General features: G+C 36.9%; 1 protein-coding gene across 7 annotated transcripts in view; it reads left to right on the forward strand.

Annotated features, from left to right (window-relative positions):
- LOC6035513 (homeobox protein prospero) overlaps positions 1-16539 on the forward strand; it is a 159392-nt gene that overhangs the window by 125690 nt on the left and 17163 nt on the right. For all 7 annotated transcript variants that reach the window (XM_038249611.1, XM_038249607.1, XM_038249606.1 and 4 more), the window contains one exon: positions 1-16539. This exon is cut by the window's right edge and continues 17163 nt beyond it. In XM_038249611.1, coding sequence (XP_038105539.1) covers positions 1-180 — 180 coding nt within the window. In that variant the 3' untranslated portion in view covers positions 181-16539.

The raw sequence follows: 16539 nt of genomic DNA on the forward strand, positions 1-16539 counted from the left end.
GTGCCCCAAAATTTCCGATACGTCGTTGAGCAGACGCTGCGAGAGTTCTTCCGCGCGATACAGAGCGGGAAGGACACCGAGCAGTCGTGGAAGAAGTCGATTTACAAGATCATCTCTCGGCTGGATGATCCTGTGCCGGAATATTTCAAGTCTCCCAACTTCCTGGAACAGTTGGAGTAAGAGAGAGGAAGAAGGGAGAGAAGTTGTTGGAGGAGTGAGAAACCCAGCAGCAAACACCGAAACCGCGCTGCCAACACCAGAAACCTGCAAACACCGAAATCAATAAACCAAATTACTGAGGGAAAAAAGAATTAATAATAAATTAAAAAAGATAAAAAGTTACTTTATTAATTATAAATTTAAAGCAAATTATACAAAATTGTTATCTAAACAAATTTAAAGCAAAAAAGAAATTTAATTTTAGAGAAAAAAAAGTAACACAAAGTATAAATATATTGTTTAAAAAGCAAAACGAAAACACAAACAACAAAAAACAAAACAAAGAACTATTAAGCGAAAAGAGAAAAAACTGAAGAAGTAACAACATTTGTGGTTCCTATAATGTAGTGTGCTTACGTCCAAAAAACCGAGCAACTACAACAGCAAGCGAAAACAACAGTGAAACAAATAGAAACAAGTACTTATAGACGATATACTCGCGTTTAGGCCTTCATTTCGAACTAAAACAAAACGTAAAGTGAAAACCCATTCATTGGACAAACCAAAATTTTAAAAAACATAAAAAATACCAAGCGAAACCACTCTCAGCAGCATCACGAAAGCGGAAAAAACAAATTTCGTTCAATCTAAAATCAATACACGCAAAAAAAGAAACAAACAAAAACAAACATTTACGGATAGATTTAGTGAACAGAACAAAGACCTCAAAATTTATGCTAATGCAAAGCCTAAATTTAAACCCAAGTGTTTGACATCTAATGTAAAAAACTCAAAAAACCTCAAAGACAAGATCAAGACGAAGAAGCGGCGGCAGCAGCAGCAACAAAATTATAATTTCGTGAAACAACTTATGGATTCACCCCCGTATTTGGAGAGAGTGTTTTGGAAAAGTGTGAACGACAAACAAAAAGATAACAAGCACGAAACAACTACAACAACAGCATGTGATAGAGCAGCGAGCAGCGCGAGAGAGGAGAAAGCGTTTTGGGAGCAAGGAACTCCAAACAACAACTGGGAGGATCGCGAAAACAAGTTGCAGAACACTGTGCAAAATAAGCAAGTTTGATGAAAAGGGTGAGGAGGAGTAAACTGTATTGCAACTCAAAACAATCAATTTAGGGAAAGATGAGCGATAGTTAGGGCGAGTGTGTGAGAGAGAGAGAGAGGGAAAGGGAGCAAATATCAGGAGTACTGAAAAACACTAACCAAAACACAACATGTGAAAATGGATAAAAATATTGTAATTATTGAAGAAGAAAAAAAAGTTTGAAATTTTAGTCCTCAGTTCAGAACGAATAATTTTGATCTTATTTAATCGAACAAAAACTAAATCTTTGGATGCATTAGAAGCAAAACATGTAAGCAAGTATACATTTTAGGCTAAGATCTTTTAAAAATCGTGACAGAGAGAGTGCCTCCCGTTTCACACAGCACACCGAGTGGCGTTACGCACCGTTATGTTCGCGACCGGCAAACCCCCGGCCGGGCAGAACGAATTGTTTATCTTGTATATATTATTTATTATATTTTTGGCAGATGTAATAAATTATTGTTTATTTTAAATTGTACAAAGTTATTATCTAAATTTTTAAAAAGAAAAAAAAAACGAACGTTACTCCACTTTGCAAGTTGGACTGTTTAGGTAGCAAAATTTGTTTTTGTTTTCAAAGGGGGCGAAATCGTTCTCAATTTTCGGCAGCGTTAGAGAACGAGAAAAAAAAACTTTTCGGCAATTTTCGGCGATATTAGGTTTAACATTCCTGTGTAGCTAAATCGATCCCGATTGCGCACACTGTTTTGGCTAAAGTGTGTGCGCAACCGACCGGACAACGCGTAACGTCCGAGGTTGGGTTTGCCTTTTGCGAACGTAACGCCACCGTAACGAAGATGGGCAGGAAACTCTCTCGCACACATAAATCTCGCATCAAAAGCAACGTTTGAAACGAACTTTGGAGCAAAAGAACAAACAAAAAAGTAAACTCTTTCGGTAAGAACAAAAATTGTTAATAGTCGTACCCGCGTGAAAAAAAATACGCAAACTATTTGAGCAAGCAAAAAACATAACTATTCGTAACTTTTAAGACACATAAATTCAAAATTAAGGCGAAAGAAGTAAGCAAAAAGTGTACATTTTTGATGTGCTGAGAAAATAAGTTTTAGCATGTTAGGGTGGCATTGTTTAGGGCTTAAGCAAGATATGTCTATGATTTTATTTCCAAGTTCACGTTGCTTCATTCTGCTTGCAAAAGATGATTTCTTGCTTCAATTGGCTGATCCGATTCTGCGAGTTCGTAACAATCTTCTAGAATTCGGAAGCTACACAACTTTAGCACAATTTTCACCATGAAATTTCCTGCAATAGAGTCAAACTGATCAATTACAACCGGGAAAAGATTGTTACATTTTCTCCAGAAATAGTTAGTCCAATCGAAACGAAAAACCATCACCTTGCAAAATACAAAACCATACCAAAGCAAATCAAAAGCGAATCAGCTAAGAAACAATCGTTCACTAGTCTATACTTTTACGTTAACGACTGAATTTTATTTATTATTTGGAAACATTCCACCTTAACATTTAAGACAGACTAGTTGTTAGCTTATTCGCAGCAAATCATTTAACATTTACTTGCTAAGAGAAAATTAAAACAAAATAATTCTATCTGAACACGTTTTAAGGTGAGTTTCCTAGTCTTATGTAAATTAGGTTGAACGTCGTCTCTGAAAAAGGAGGAAATTACTATTTCGGTGAATTAATCTTTTCTCAAAAAATATCACTTCGCGTTTCTAACGAATAAAACTAATAATTTAAATTTTGTGTATAAATTAGGGCTAAACACATAATGGTAAGGATTGAAAATTTATTTAAACAAGCAAAAAGCAAACCATGTATAATCATTTATTTAAGATGAGGTGAGAATATCAAGAAAAGCTAGTTATTTTTGTAACTGAATTAAAAAGGTATCTATTATTATTATTATTATTATTATTACTATTGACATTAATGGAAAATGTACAAAAAATAATAAAATCTACTCGTACGAAAAGTTATCACACCAAATTTTTATGATTTCCGAAAAATTGGCAATTATTCCTTCGATTACTTCCAAATTCATTTCTGTTCATTTTGCTTATCATTTAATTTTCAAAATGAAAAAAATCACAATGGTTCGCAATTCTAACAAAAAAAAAGACAGAAAATATATTTATATCATGCCTTCAAAATTAAACGACAATGTAACTGAGATTGTGATATTAAAAATATAGCTCCTCCAAGTCCGGGACCACCCCAGCGGGGCCATGCAACAATTTCGACACTCTCCAATTCCAGGACATCGTCAGCTGGAACCATCCAAAACTCCCACGCAATCTCCCGGCGGTTCCTATCTAGATTTAAATAAATGCTGTGCGTACAACCCTCTTTTGGCGAGCGTGTGAAGCGTTACGAAAAATTTCCGTAACGTCACTCACCCAACTGTCAAACTTGCTGCACGACCATTGTAGCTACCATTGTGTGACCATTATTTACATTTAGTTAGACAATGGTTGCGGGAACAGTTGTGCAACGTGTTTGCTAGCTAGGTGCAACGTTCAACTCTGCAGTACTGTGATCGAAAAAAGAGACGTTTGGGGTCTTTGGATGAACCGGATTGATTTTGGTTAAGGTTTTGGGAGTTGTTGGGACAGTTGGGGGCTCAAGTTTCCGGGGTATCGGACCAGTGAGGAATAGTAAAAATTAAGGGAAATTAAACTTTCGGTATCTCAAAGAAAAATTAAAATAAGTATGACGGGGCGGACGAAATCACACAAATTTTGGATATTTTTAGGCACGTGATATAAAGTCAAAAAAAGTATTAAAAAAACACACCAACCTTTTGAAACACGTAACATTATTGGGCGAATGACACGCGACACGAGTTTTAGACCTGTTTCGGCAAGGGTGACCATGAGACGAACCTTTCGGCTTGACTGAAAAAGGCATTTCTTTTGTTTGTTATTGTTTGATGTGTTTATTTCTGGGTTTAAAACAAAAGAGGCGAACCAGGTTGACAGATTCTGATGCAATCGAGTGAATGCAAAATGACCAACAGTGCCTTTGGTCCGGACCTCGGGATTGAAACGGAACCTCGCCATGGGCGACCAAATGTCCTCGCCGGAAGCCGTGGCGTAGCGCTTCGAGAACCAGTGACCAGCAACAAAACACAAACAGACACAACAGCATAAATGAAAATAGATAAGGCATTAGTTCATAAGCAACTCTCAACTTACAACAAATACAATATAAATGGTAGTGTTACATTATATTTCATTATTCAAACCAGAACATAACTTACTCTTATAATCAGTGTGTTTTAAACAATAGTATTGCAAGCAAACAAACAATAGCCTACTCTCATAAACAATAATCAACCAACATTGAACGCAGCATTTAAATTGTACCAAACCATAACTCACTGGTTCCGAAGGACTGCTCAATTTGGACGCTGCGCCACGGACAGACGCCTCCGCACTCGTGGAACCTTGACTTACGGTCAAACGCACATTCCTAAGTCCCACCAATGCCGACCGTTCGGGGCCCAGTTCTGACTCTGAGGATGCTCGCCTAGACCTGGCACTCACCAAACTGCCGCATGGTCACCGGTAGCTCCGGGTCCACTTTCCGCGCCGTTCCACACTCGGGTCATCATCGGCGTGCCCGACATTTCCACCGCGCCGCTCATGCTGCCCCGGGAACCCCAAAGTTGTGGAGTTCTGTGATTTTGCGCGATTTTCATCACGGTCCACAACTTTGCCCCCGGCTCCGACCATCGTGAACCAACCTACGTGGACGGCCGCGAAATGACCACGGCTCCGGAACCGGTCCCGGCTCAACGGTGTGCCCTCTAGTGACCATCCTCACCTTCCACCAGGACGCCCCGAGCACGCCGGGTTGAGCGGCACTTTGATTCCACGCCCTTTCGGGTTCCGGCCAGGCTCCCGGGAACAAAAACTATTTCACCGGAAGAAGCGATGAACGCGTGCGCCCGTTTTATTCATCCATTCGGACGGATTCACGGAAGCTTGGCGAGCCCGTTGGGAATCGGTTCCATACGACCACCGCGGTTTGGCTATTCCGGGAGATGGTCCGTGCGAGGTGACTGTTTCGACCCCACGGTGAACACGGACTTGAGGCATGTCGGATTTTCAGTTGTGCGCAGAAATCGATCAGGAATCTGGAAGACCCTCAGCTGGTGAACAAGTTACACAGTGGTTACCACAACAGTTGTTTGACAGAAAAAAGTTACACAACTGTTGGCGCAACTGCAGTGTAACAGCCAGATTTTTCTTTCAGTTTTTATTTCTTATCTCTTGTAAACTAAAACACTTTGAGTAAAACTCTCCTTGAACTTCTCACAAATCGGTAACCAATTGGCAAAATAAAATTCATCAGCAAAAAGGTAAGTGATTTTCAAATTTCTCCTCAACTTTCAGGAATGCAAACGTAAAATTCCGTTTCGTGAAATTCTCGGAGCAAAAAAGCACATCTAACTTATTTTTTGTACACTCAATTAACGTCAAAGCGAGCGTAACGCCCGTAACGCGCGCGCGCAAATTCAACCACGTGCCAGCTGCGCACGGGTTGCCTACCCATAGGCGCATCTCCAGAACACGAAAACACACATGGAAAGAAATCTGCCAGCAAATTCAAACGACAAAATGTACAATAGTAAAAAGAAACAAAAATGTGACATCACAGCAACATTTTTCTGCAAATGCAACATTTGGCCTAAGTGGTTGAATTTGTGAACGTGTTTCACGGCGGGAATTTCTTTGGTAAAGCAGATCAATATTGACGTGAAAGTTGTGCGAAAGTGCAACACGCGGAGAAAAAAATCCTTACTCGAGTTCAATTACGAAAACAAAATTGCACAGAAATAGGCGTAGAATTGCTTACTTTCATTGGTTTAATAAGCGTAAAGAAAAGCGATTGATTTAGAGTGATTTGATATTCTGATTTAAACGCAAATCACAGAGTGGACAAAAACCCGGAAGCACCCATAACGTACACGAATTAACGCAGCATCAGCAAAAATGTTACTTTGCAGAGATGGCAATTCTAGAAGCTAACACAATTAATTAGGGAGACGATTTTGATTTGCACAACCGCTCAGAAGTGGGTCAGACCATCGTGAAAGTGAATTGTGAGACAATTGAAGTTTGCTTAATTTCAACAACAATAGAATGGAAACGTTGAATGATATTTGAGAACACATAAAAATGATTTGAATTTACAGTTCCCAATTGGCTTTTTTGACAGCATTGACACAGCAGAAAGTGGCAAATAGTTAACTTCGTACGAACATCCTTATTTGAATTTAATCGGGACCATCAAAGGATCTCAGCAAAACTTTTTGAAACTTTCACGAGTCACAATTCACTGCGAGGGTCTGCTCAACGCAAATGTGGTTGAAACTTTATTTTCGAAGTCAAACAATTTCAGCAAGTTTTATAAAGTCTAGAACGCTCAACTAAAAAAAACCTTTTGGTAAAAGAAACAAACGCAATACAGTTTACAGTAATATCCATAAAACCAGCAACAGTGGAACAATTACAATAGAAAAAGCTTAATGCACAATATGAAGCCAACTTACAACAACAAGCAACAACACGTCAAACCACAACAACAGCAACATACGCAGTTATGTTTGAGCAAGATTTTTCAGAGTGTTATAAGGAAACCCGTTTTAGAAACTGTTTGGCATCGTTCTACTAAGCTAAGTTTAAACAAAAATGGAGGAAACAAATCAATATCAAGAATCTTTTCGGACGCATACACCTCGATTTCATTCCAGACCTACGTTTGACAAGGTTTTATGAAAAGTTTAATGACACAACAACAACAACAACAACAGCAACATCAATAACAATAGTCGTCGCAATAGAACTATTCCGAAGCAGGATTACCAGACTACTAACAACAAACAAAACAATAGATCAGAGAGGGGCGTTAAAGACTCCACAAATGGGATAAAAAAAAAACAGAATAATAATCACCGAACTAGACATACATAAAACGATACCTTCAAATAACGAACTCAGGGAATAATGGTGCAACCGTTCGATACTTTCATATAACGCTGAAGAAAAAACTGTTTTAATTTTGACAGAAAACTAAATAGCAAGTAATACTAATCCTTAATTATCATTACAGATTCAAATTCAAGTAAAATAGCCAAATAAATCATATATAATCAGTATTTGTATTTACAGATGATGAAATGAACAAAAAAAAAACAAGCAAAACATACACCATTGTATAGAGACAAACCAATCTAACTTCCCCCTAATCGCCAATTCTATGCAGCAGAATAAAGCAAAAATAGACGAAACAAGCGAACAAATAACAACCACCGAGCTATAATTGTATGGAAACAAAAAAAAAATAAATAATAACAGACAGAAATCAAACCCACTTGCAAAATACCAAAAGCATACAGCCAAAGACAAAATTTCATGAAACCCACACGCAGCAAATGACTAAATGAAAACTTTTTTCTAACTTTCTAGCAGAGCAGAGAGCGAGAAGCATAATGGAAAAACAAACTCATATATGAAAACATGTAATAAAAACAATACAAAAAAAAACAGTCAAAACAAGGAGAATCCTTGGAACCGTAAATCTACCACAGAACGTTGGAAACAGTGGAAGAGATTTTTCTTTTCATAAGTTTTTCAGTTAAACTTTATCAGTGAAAAATTGCAAGCAGCTGTCGAAAGGCATACAGCATGAGAATTTAAAAAAAAATATTAAAAGATCAATGCGCTGCTTGGTTTTCCAACAGAAACAAAAGAAGAAGAAAAAACTAATCAGAATCGAATGAAAAACATGCAAAAAAGAAAAAAACAATGAAGCAAATGAGACACAAAATTATTGAAACAATTTGAGCAATCCCATTGAGCGGTCGGAAAACAAAAAAGGAGTAAAATTCACATTTAATTGGAAGGAAAGAATGAAGAATGAAATGAAGCAAAAAAAAAAAACATATAAAATCGAAAATGTACGTATATATCACGACTCAAAGAAGATTCAAAATTGTAAGCAAAATTATTAACTTGTAAAGAAAATTCCGTTTTAGTTTTCATCACGCATTTAGGCTCGCTCGCTAAATTTAACATTCAAAATTGAACGATTTTCAACGACTAGTTTAAAAAAACAACATCAAGTCATATTTGGATAATTGTATTGAACATTTGGTGAACAGCTATTAGGATCAACAGCGAAGCTAAATGAATATTCAAGTGAATTTAATATTATAAAGAGAGACAGAGAGAGAGAAAAAAAAACAAAAAAGCACAAAAAAATCTGTATAAACTTTTCAAAGCATTCAAAATGATATTTTAATTATTCTGAATATTGATTATTTATCAATTAACTTATATTTTATTCGTTTTAATAAGTAAGTTAAAACGAAAAAGAAGCAAATTGAAAGCGATAAAAATTGTAATATTAAAAAAAGCAAAACTCCGCGCGCCGCCAATGGTCGACAATGAACTGAGCTGTCACAACGTGCAAACCAGCCCGGAAGGTTCCGTTCGAGGGGTTCCGCAAACTAAAAAGTGTCGAGCAGAACCAAGCTCTGACCCACCCATTTCCGGTCCCGGCCGCCCACCCGGTGGACAGGGGACACCCACGGAGATAATGCTGGGCGAGCCTGGGGGCTTGGCACACCAGCGGGTTCCACTTCTCGAACGATCCGGGAAATCGGTGCAAGTTCGCTGCGTTCACATTCAGAATGTTGGGCATTTGTTTGAATACTCACAATCCACACTAACATTACCCTTTTGCGAGCTAGATCCCAACGTGTCGGCCATTGACGGGTGCCGCAACCCATACACTTACACATTTAATGCAAAAGAAAATGATACATTTAAAATACAATTTCAAATTATAAACAAAACCAAAAATCTGATCACAAAAATTAACACAAAGAACGAACAGCAAATATAAACAAAACAGAAAAAAACGAAAATCTCGAACCAAAAATAAAGGCGGTTCACTTTTTATTTGAATATAAATGATAAATAACATTACTGACAAAAATATCTGAATGAAGAAAATCGTTTGGCGAATCACTTTTCAAACAGTCTGGCTAAATGTTGAAACAAACCATCAAGATCACGAAAAAAAGGGCGTCGCAAAACCCGAGCCCGCGGCTAATCAAGCAATTTAGACACGAAAGTATATGAAAACAAGCAAAACAAAAGTATCAAATCAAGGCAAACCGAAACAGTTTTGTTACGTTTCAGAACAGGATAAACCGGATCAATGTGTAATAACTGATTTTGAGTTGTTTAGTTTTGAGTTTCATTCAACATACCAGTAAGAAGCATTTCCCAGCGGACAACCATCTCGTTTCGAACGTGGTTATCTCTGGAAACACGAAACCTCTGATTTCGAATCGAAGGATTTGTTGCGAAGATCACCTTTGGTTTTCTATATGAACACTATGATTTCCAGTTTTTAAACCGTTACGAATCGAACGAACTTTTTGATTTTAACAACAATAGAATTTTATACAGATTGCTGAGCAGATTTATGACGTTCACGGACGCGTTTCGGAGCAGAATTTGGAGCTGGTATTGGAAAGTGCTGAATAAATTCAAAATTTTTCCCGCAAATTAAGTCACACCACAGTCGGATCGGTAAATCTGCTCAGAGCATATAAAATACACTGGAATAATTTTTCATCGTTCAACGAATAGCAATTTTTTCATTTCCAGTTGAGTAACCATCCTCAGTTTTAGCAGAAAAAAAGCATAACAAATATAAACTAAGTAACAGTCAAGCATTAGAAATTTTTCGGAAATTTCACAGTGTTTACAACAAAACAGAACAATGCTCTCGAAATACCAGTACCGAAGCAAAATTCAAAATTTGTTGATATATATACCTAACATCTATAGCAAAACAACCATCAGCGATAAAACAACATCACAAATCTAATCACGGAAGGAGTGAAGTACAACAAGATCACAAGGTCAGAAAGACGCTGGCAACATCTGGAAAAAGAAAACAAAAACAACAACAAAATATGAACAACATCTTATACGAATAATCGAAACAAATTTTCACTTCTATTTTTTGCAATAGTAAAAAATATATTTCCATTCGTCTGACAGCACCCCTCAGCTGCAGCTACTGGATGGCAGTATATTGAACAAAGTTTTTAGTTTGCAATAGAAACCGGAAAATTACGGCCGGGCCTATCGGTCATCCGCAAACCGAGGTTCGTCGTCATCTGAGGGCGAACCGTGCTCGATAGTTTTGGTCGTATGTTTTACAAGACAATACAAATGACAATTTTATTTCTCATAATTTTTCACTCAAACCAACAGCAACAACAACAACAATAGCAACATCAATTGTAACAGCATCAAACAGAACCAACAACATCTGTTTATGAACAACCTGTAAAAGCATCAATTTTTCGGCATTTTTCCTCTTTTTGGGGCAAATTCCACCGCGCCCGGAAAAGTGTCCGAATACCCAGAAAAAACGACCATCTAACACCAGAAATTAAAGAAAAACTTACAGAAATACGGATTAAATGAGACGAAGAAAGTTTTTAAAGTTTTTCCATTTAATTTGCAATAGACTTACCAAACCAAACCGGTGCGATATTACCAGTCTCGATGGTCCCAAAGCCAACCCGGAAACGTCCCCGTCCACTATCCCTGAAATGAAACACCCCCCGGCGGAAACCCTCAGTCGAAGGCACATTTTGTAAACACAAAAATACCGTTGTAAGCCTATATTGTACATATGAAATTCTTCGATTGGGGATCCTCCGAAACCATCCCGATCCGCGTCCCGGGACCTAGCTTAGGCTGGCAATATCACGCCCATCGATGAAATAACACACACAGATAAAAGCAAAAACTGAAATAAACCGGAATAATTTAAAGTACAACACAACAATTTTTTAATAATAATATATTAACGTACAGAAGCAAACAATAGTAATTAATGAAACAAGATGATATATTTATATTTTTATACAAATCTTATTACACAGACAAAATCATGCAACCATACAAAAAAGCAGTATTTAAGCAAAACCAAAAAACCAACCGTAACCAAATTCCAGCGAAAATGAAACAAACAAACACATAATCGGAATTCAAATAACCGGAAAGAAAGTGAGAGAGAGAGAACAGCAACAGAATGATTGAGCAAGAACAAACACACACAAATATATAGTCGTTTATATATTGAACAACATAAAATCTTAATCCGTAAATTTTACCATTAAGCATCCTTATTTGACAACGATTTTCTTTTTCCAAAACCAAAGCAAGAAAAAAAAAAACAAAACAAAACCAAAACATCATAATGAAAAAAATAGAAATATGCGCGAACACTGACGACGAATCAACAAATTGCAGCTTATACCAGCCGATAAGCGAACAAAAAAATCAGCAAAACTGAAACTGAAACAAAAAATCAAGCAAAAAAAGGCAACACGTAAATCCACTTCTTAAAACAAGAGGAAACACTCAGCAGACTGTTAAAAATGTGATCAGATATATATTATATATACTAATAAAGTAATTAATTAGACAAAGCAAAAACAAAAGGTATATTTAATGAGGTAAAAAGCATTAAATTACAAGAAACACTGTAGAAGAGCTACAGAAAACCATTACAAGACACAAAAAGCGTGAATGTAGCGGATAGAAAGAGAGAGAAAGCGAGAGCAGAAGAGTAAAACATAAGCCAACACACAAACGTATTCATTGAGGTCAGGCCTTTGGCAGCAGTCAAGGCGCGAGAGCTAAATGAATATCAACCACAAATATATATTTTACTTTTCCTTGTTCTTCTTTTTTACAAATATTTGCGAATATTCGCTGTTTAATATTGAAATTTTATATACAAAATGTTTTTATATATACACCAAATTACAGAAGCACACACGCAGAAACAAGAAACAAAGTCGAGCTCTACGCGAGTGATACGGATACAAAAACAAAAAAAAAACACAACACACAAAAACAAACAAATCTAAGCAAAAGCAAATATTTATACAGTACGAGTAAGTAACAAGAGTACACAGAAGAAAACAAAAGAATCTAACCAAGACAAATATATATATTTATACAAACAAAACATATAAGTTTACACATAATAGCACAATAGAACAAAATTGTTGAAAAAATATGGAAAATTTGTACTGCGCCTGGTCGCTGTTGTTTTGAGACAATTCGAACGAACGCACATTTGGACAACCAATCAAACATAACAAAAATACAAAACGTCAAAATTCAAACACAAAACCACAAACAGCCACCGTGCACACGTACAAAATTTACGTATTATACAAAAAAACAAACCGGATTCAGTTAACGATTACGCCAGTTCAGTTGAAATAGCCGCTCTGTACGTTTGAACCAAAAAAAAATCTAACCACGTGGCCACTTTGGTGGGCCGCACGGGGAAGTTGTGGAACAAGCACGTTTTTGGGCCAGTGAACGCAATCTGAAAATGACGTTTGCAGCATTTGAACCGGGTCTTACCGCATTCGGCCACCGCAGGGCTTGAGGACACTCGTGTGTTGACAAGTCTTGCGGTGGCCGAACTTTTTCGGAAAACTTTAAAAGATATTTACGATGTTGAAAGTAGTTCAGGGATGGTGTTGAAAGAACAATTCAAAGTTTAAATGATTCGGGACTTTTAAACAAAACTTTCATTTTCAACCTAGCGGTAACAGTCCACGACATCAAGCACGTTACCTCCAGCATTGTTTATCTTGAGCCGTCAAACACGTTCAAGATGTGTTATACTAAAAGTAGCGAATGTTTGGCAACGCAAACTGTCAACTGCAGAGTTGCAAGTTTTCACGGAAATTAACAAATTTAAAATTTCAAAACAAAATCTTCAGAACTTTTTAAAATCAGTTTAGCTCTTTGAACTACCTTCCGCATCGAATTGGGTGACATTTCACCACTTTCGGTGAGCTGTCACAAAACTTGTGTTCAACATTTCGTTCGAAACTAAAGTGACCTCCGCTAGAGTGCAGCACCTCGTGCCCGAATTTGTTCAGCTTGCAGCACTTCCCCGATTGTCCCCGTTAGGGCCACATCTGCCAAAATCGAACGTACAGTACCAACAGGGATGTTACATTATTATTTTTAACACCGTGAATGGAACACAGAACCACAGTGAAGCCACCAAAGCAGCAAATAAGCTTGCCCTGGGCAGGCGAAATATTTGTGATACTAAGCCACAGTTAGAATAGTGACCAGAACGTGGTCGCTCTCCCCGGCCCGCGAAACAGCCGGAGAGTGGCCAACAAATCCAGATTTATCTCAACACAACAAACCTTCAGTTACAGTTTTCAAACTTCAACGTTTGCCTCATTTAGGAAGAAATGGACTTCGAAAATCCATCGATCGAAAAGAATTACGTCCAACCCAATCATTGACAGGAGTTTTCCCGACGGAAGCACCGCCCTCCGCGTAACATCTCGGAGCAACAACACCATCAACAACGCGTGCTCCATGTCGGAACCCACTGGACAAGAACCGTGCGGGGGTGACCACACCATCCACGGTCAGACCCCCCGCGACAACATGTATACTCGTCCTGGATCTAACCATCGATCAATTTGCAAACAGTCAACCAAGAAGAGAGGAACTTCTGGCGAACGCCATCTGCCCGGAAGTGTGGAACATTTCTTGTCTCTGCAGCACAGTTACAGTAAATTTGGTGTTTTCCGAAGCGATTCTACCAGCCACCAGAGAAGAACAACAGAACAGAGAAGTTTCAGCAACAAAACAAAGCAAACAAAAACAACAACAACACGGAGTTTACCAACATCAACAACAACATTGCAGAAAACACAAGTGGTGGAGAGTGACGCACGTTGCTCGGTAGTTTCAGCGAAGAATAATAGTAGAAAAGGTCAAACCAGAGTGTGGACGAATGATAAAATTTAATATTCGGCGATATTCACCGCTCGGTGGTGGTGCAAACTGGGTTTTGAGCGATCGGGAATGGGAACTTTTGAAGTCAAAATTACTTTTATATTTAATTTGGTACAATTTATAATATATATATTTTGATAAATTTAGCATATCATAGTCTTGAATCAAAACTATAGAATTGCGGTGTTGTCAGATCATAAACATTACAGATTTATTTGAAATGGTTTTTTTAAGAAACCTAGCCTCAATGTTCAAGAGTCGTTTTCATCAATTAAAAAAAACCATGCCAATGACTTGTTCAATAAAGTTGATTTCATTCACGAATAATTAGGGCAGTGTTGTATTTTTGCAAAACATAGTTCTTTCGTTCTTGCAAAATTAACTTTATATGATATTTTAGGAATAAATTCCGATTTTTTATTAACTAATTTATTTTAACTTATGTCTAATGACACCAATTCAGCATACCTCGAATCAGTTACTTAATATTTGTGCAGAGAGATTTCTCTCTAGTCAGAAAAAGAAACATCCAGAGCATATTCCGCAGATAGTTTGTAATTGACAAAACATTCTGATCTGCAAAATCGATCGATCATTTGTGCATTTAAAAATTTTCGAATTAATGAATTACAAAAAAATGGTAAATAATCAACTTGATCCGAAAAACGAAGTTGGCTTTATAGCTGTCGGCCAACATTGTGCTAGTATCAAACACTAGTGTCTTCCTTTTAACTACAAGGACTACGCCGCCCTGGGCTCCTAAGTGTTTGAGTACGGCACGGAGCGACGGCGCCGGATGCTCATATTTACACTTAGAATTTTAAGAGCGCCCGCCGCGGGATTCGAACCAGCAATCTCTGAATTGTGAGTCCAGTGCGCGGTCCGATTGATCCTCAAGGGCGAGACGAATACAACTTGATCCTTTCGGATGCTTAATGAAGTTTTGTAATCTTTTCTAATATGTTTTATATCAAAACTGCAAAAGTAATTGTAATTAAAACTGTTGAAACTGTAACGGCTTTTTCATCTAGAGTGAAAATTACATTGAATTTAAAAAATTGATGATTTCCCAAAAAATACGGAACAAAATTAATATTTTTTTAAGGATGAAAAAAAAAACTTTTTGAAAGCATTGGAAAAATTGAAAGTTTATTAATAGTTCTGATAAATTAATAAAAAAAAAATGGTTTGTGGTTCTTTAATACAATTTAAACAACAGCTTATTCTTCATCAATATAAGCCATAACTAACCGCAAAAGTAATTTTCTAATAATAAGTTCTTTCCGACTTTTGCAAATGACAAAGAATTTCTAAAACATTAATGCTGATTCATAGAACTATATTGCATACAATTCTTAAAATCTTCAAAGAAAAATAAAAGCATCACAAAATGGTATCAAAACCGTATGCAAATTTTAACAAAAATGGATAAAACTATGCCAAAGAACCACTTTTGCTCCTTTATTTTTGTCTAAATGCAAAAAAAAAAAAAAACAGATTGTCAAGGCAACATTATAATGGATCAACTGCACCATGGCTGTCAAACAAGATTATTTTTGCCTTGGTGAAAACAATCTAAATTAATTAACAACATTGTTTTCTACAATAAAAAAAATACTCTACTGCTGGGCCCATCAATAAAATTTTAATAAAAATTTTGAATTTGATTTCTTATCGTTTTTTTCAAATTCGCGAAAATTAAGCAGTGAAGCAATTAAAAATCACGAATTTTGCTAAGTAAATTTACTCAAGCTTAATCTCAATTGTGATAACCTCAAAATGGAGTTACTACTGCGAACTTAACAGGCTCGTTTTTACAGAATCAAAATTGGAGCAAACATGTTGTAAACCGTCACCGTTATCATCGACCATCCCGATTACGTGACAACTCTACCTTAGGTTATCATAATTTGGATAAAAATAGTTTGAGAAAATCAAACAAACACAAAACCACCTTCACCACCACCGAGCTGCGCAAAGTTTTTAAGTTCAACAACACAAACCACAAACCATTTGGATGTCAATCTCTTGTTACAGCTAACGAAAAAAGAAGATTTTTTTGTTAAATTCCGAGCTCATAAATGTGTGAGGAATTTTTGCGTTAGATTTCCTGAACGAAGAAAAAAAAACGGGAAACACTTTTGATTTTCCTATTGTATGTGTACCACAGAAAAAAAGCAAAAACTAAAAATACAAGCAAAACCAAAAGTCAAACGAAACATAATGAAAGAAATTCTACGAGCGCCGTTAGCGAAACAAAACCATTGCACACACAGCCGGAATAGAAACAATTTCAAATCAATAATAATTTCAACAATAGTGCCAGAAAACTTTTACATATTACAACTTCAACAATACAATCTTGTTTTCGATTGCAATAACACAAACGATA

This window comes from Culex quinquefasciatus, chromosome 1, assembly GCF_015732765.1.
Source record: "Culex quinquefasciatus strain JHB chromosome 1, VPISU_Cqui_1.0_pri_paternal, whole genome shotgun sequence".
Lineage (NCBI taxonomy): Eukaryota > Metazoa > Arthropoda > Insecta > Diptera > Culicidae > Culex > Culex quinquefasciatus.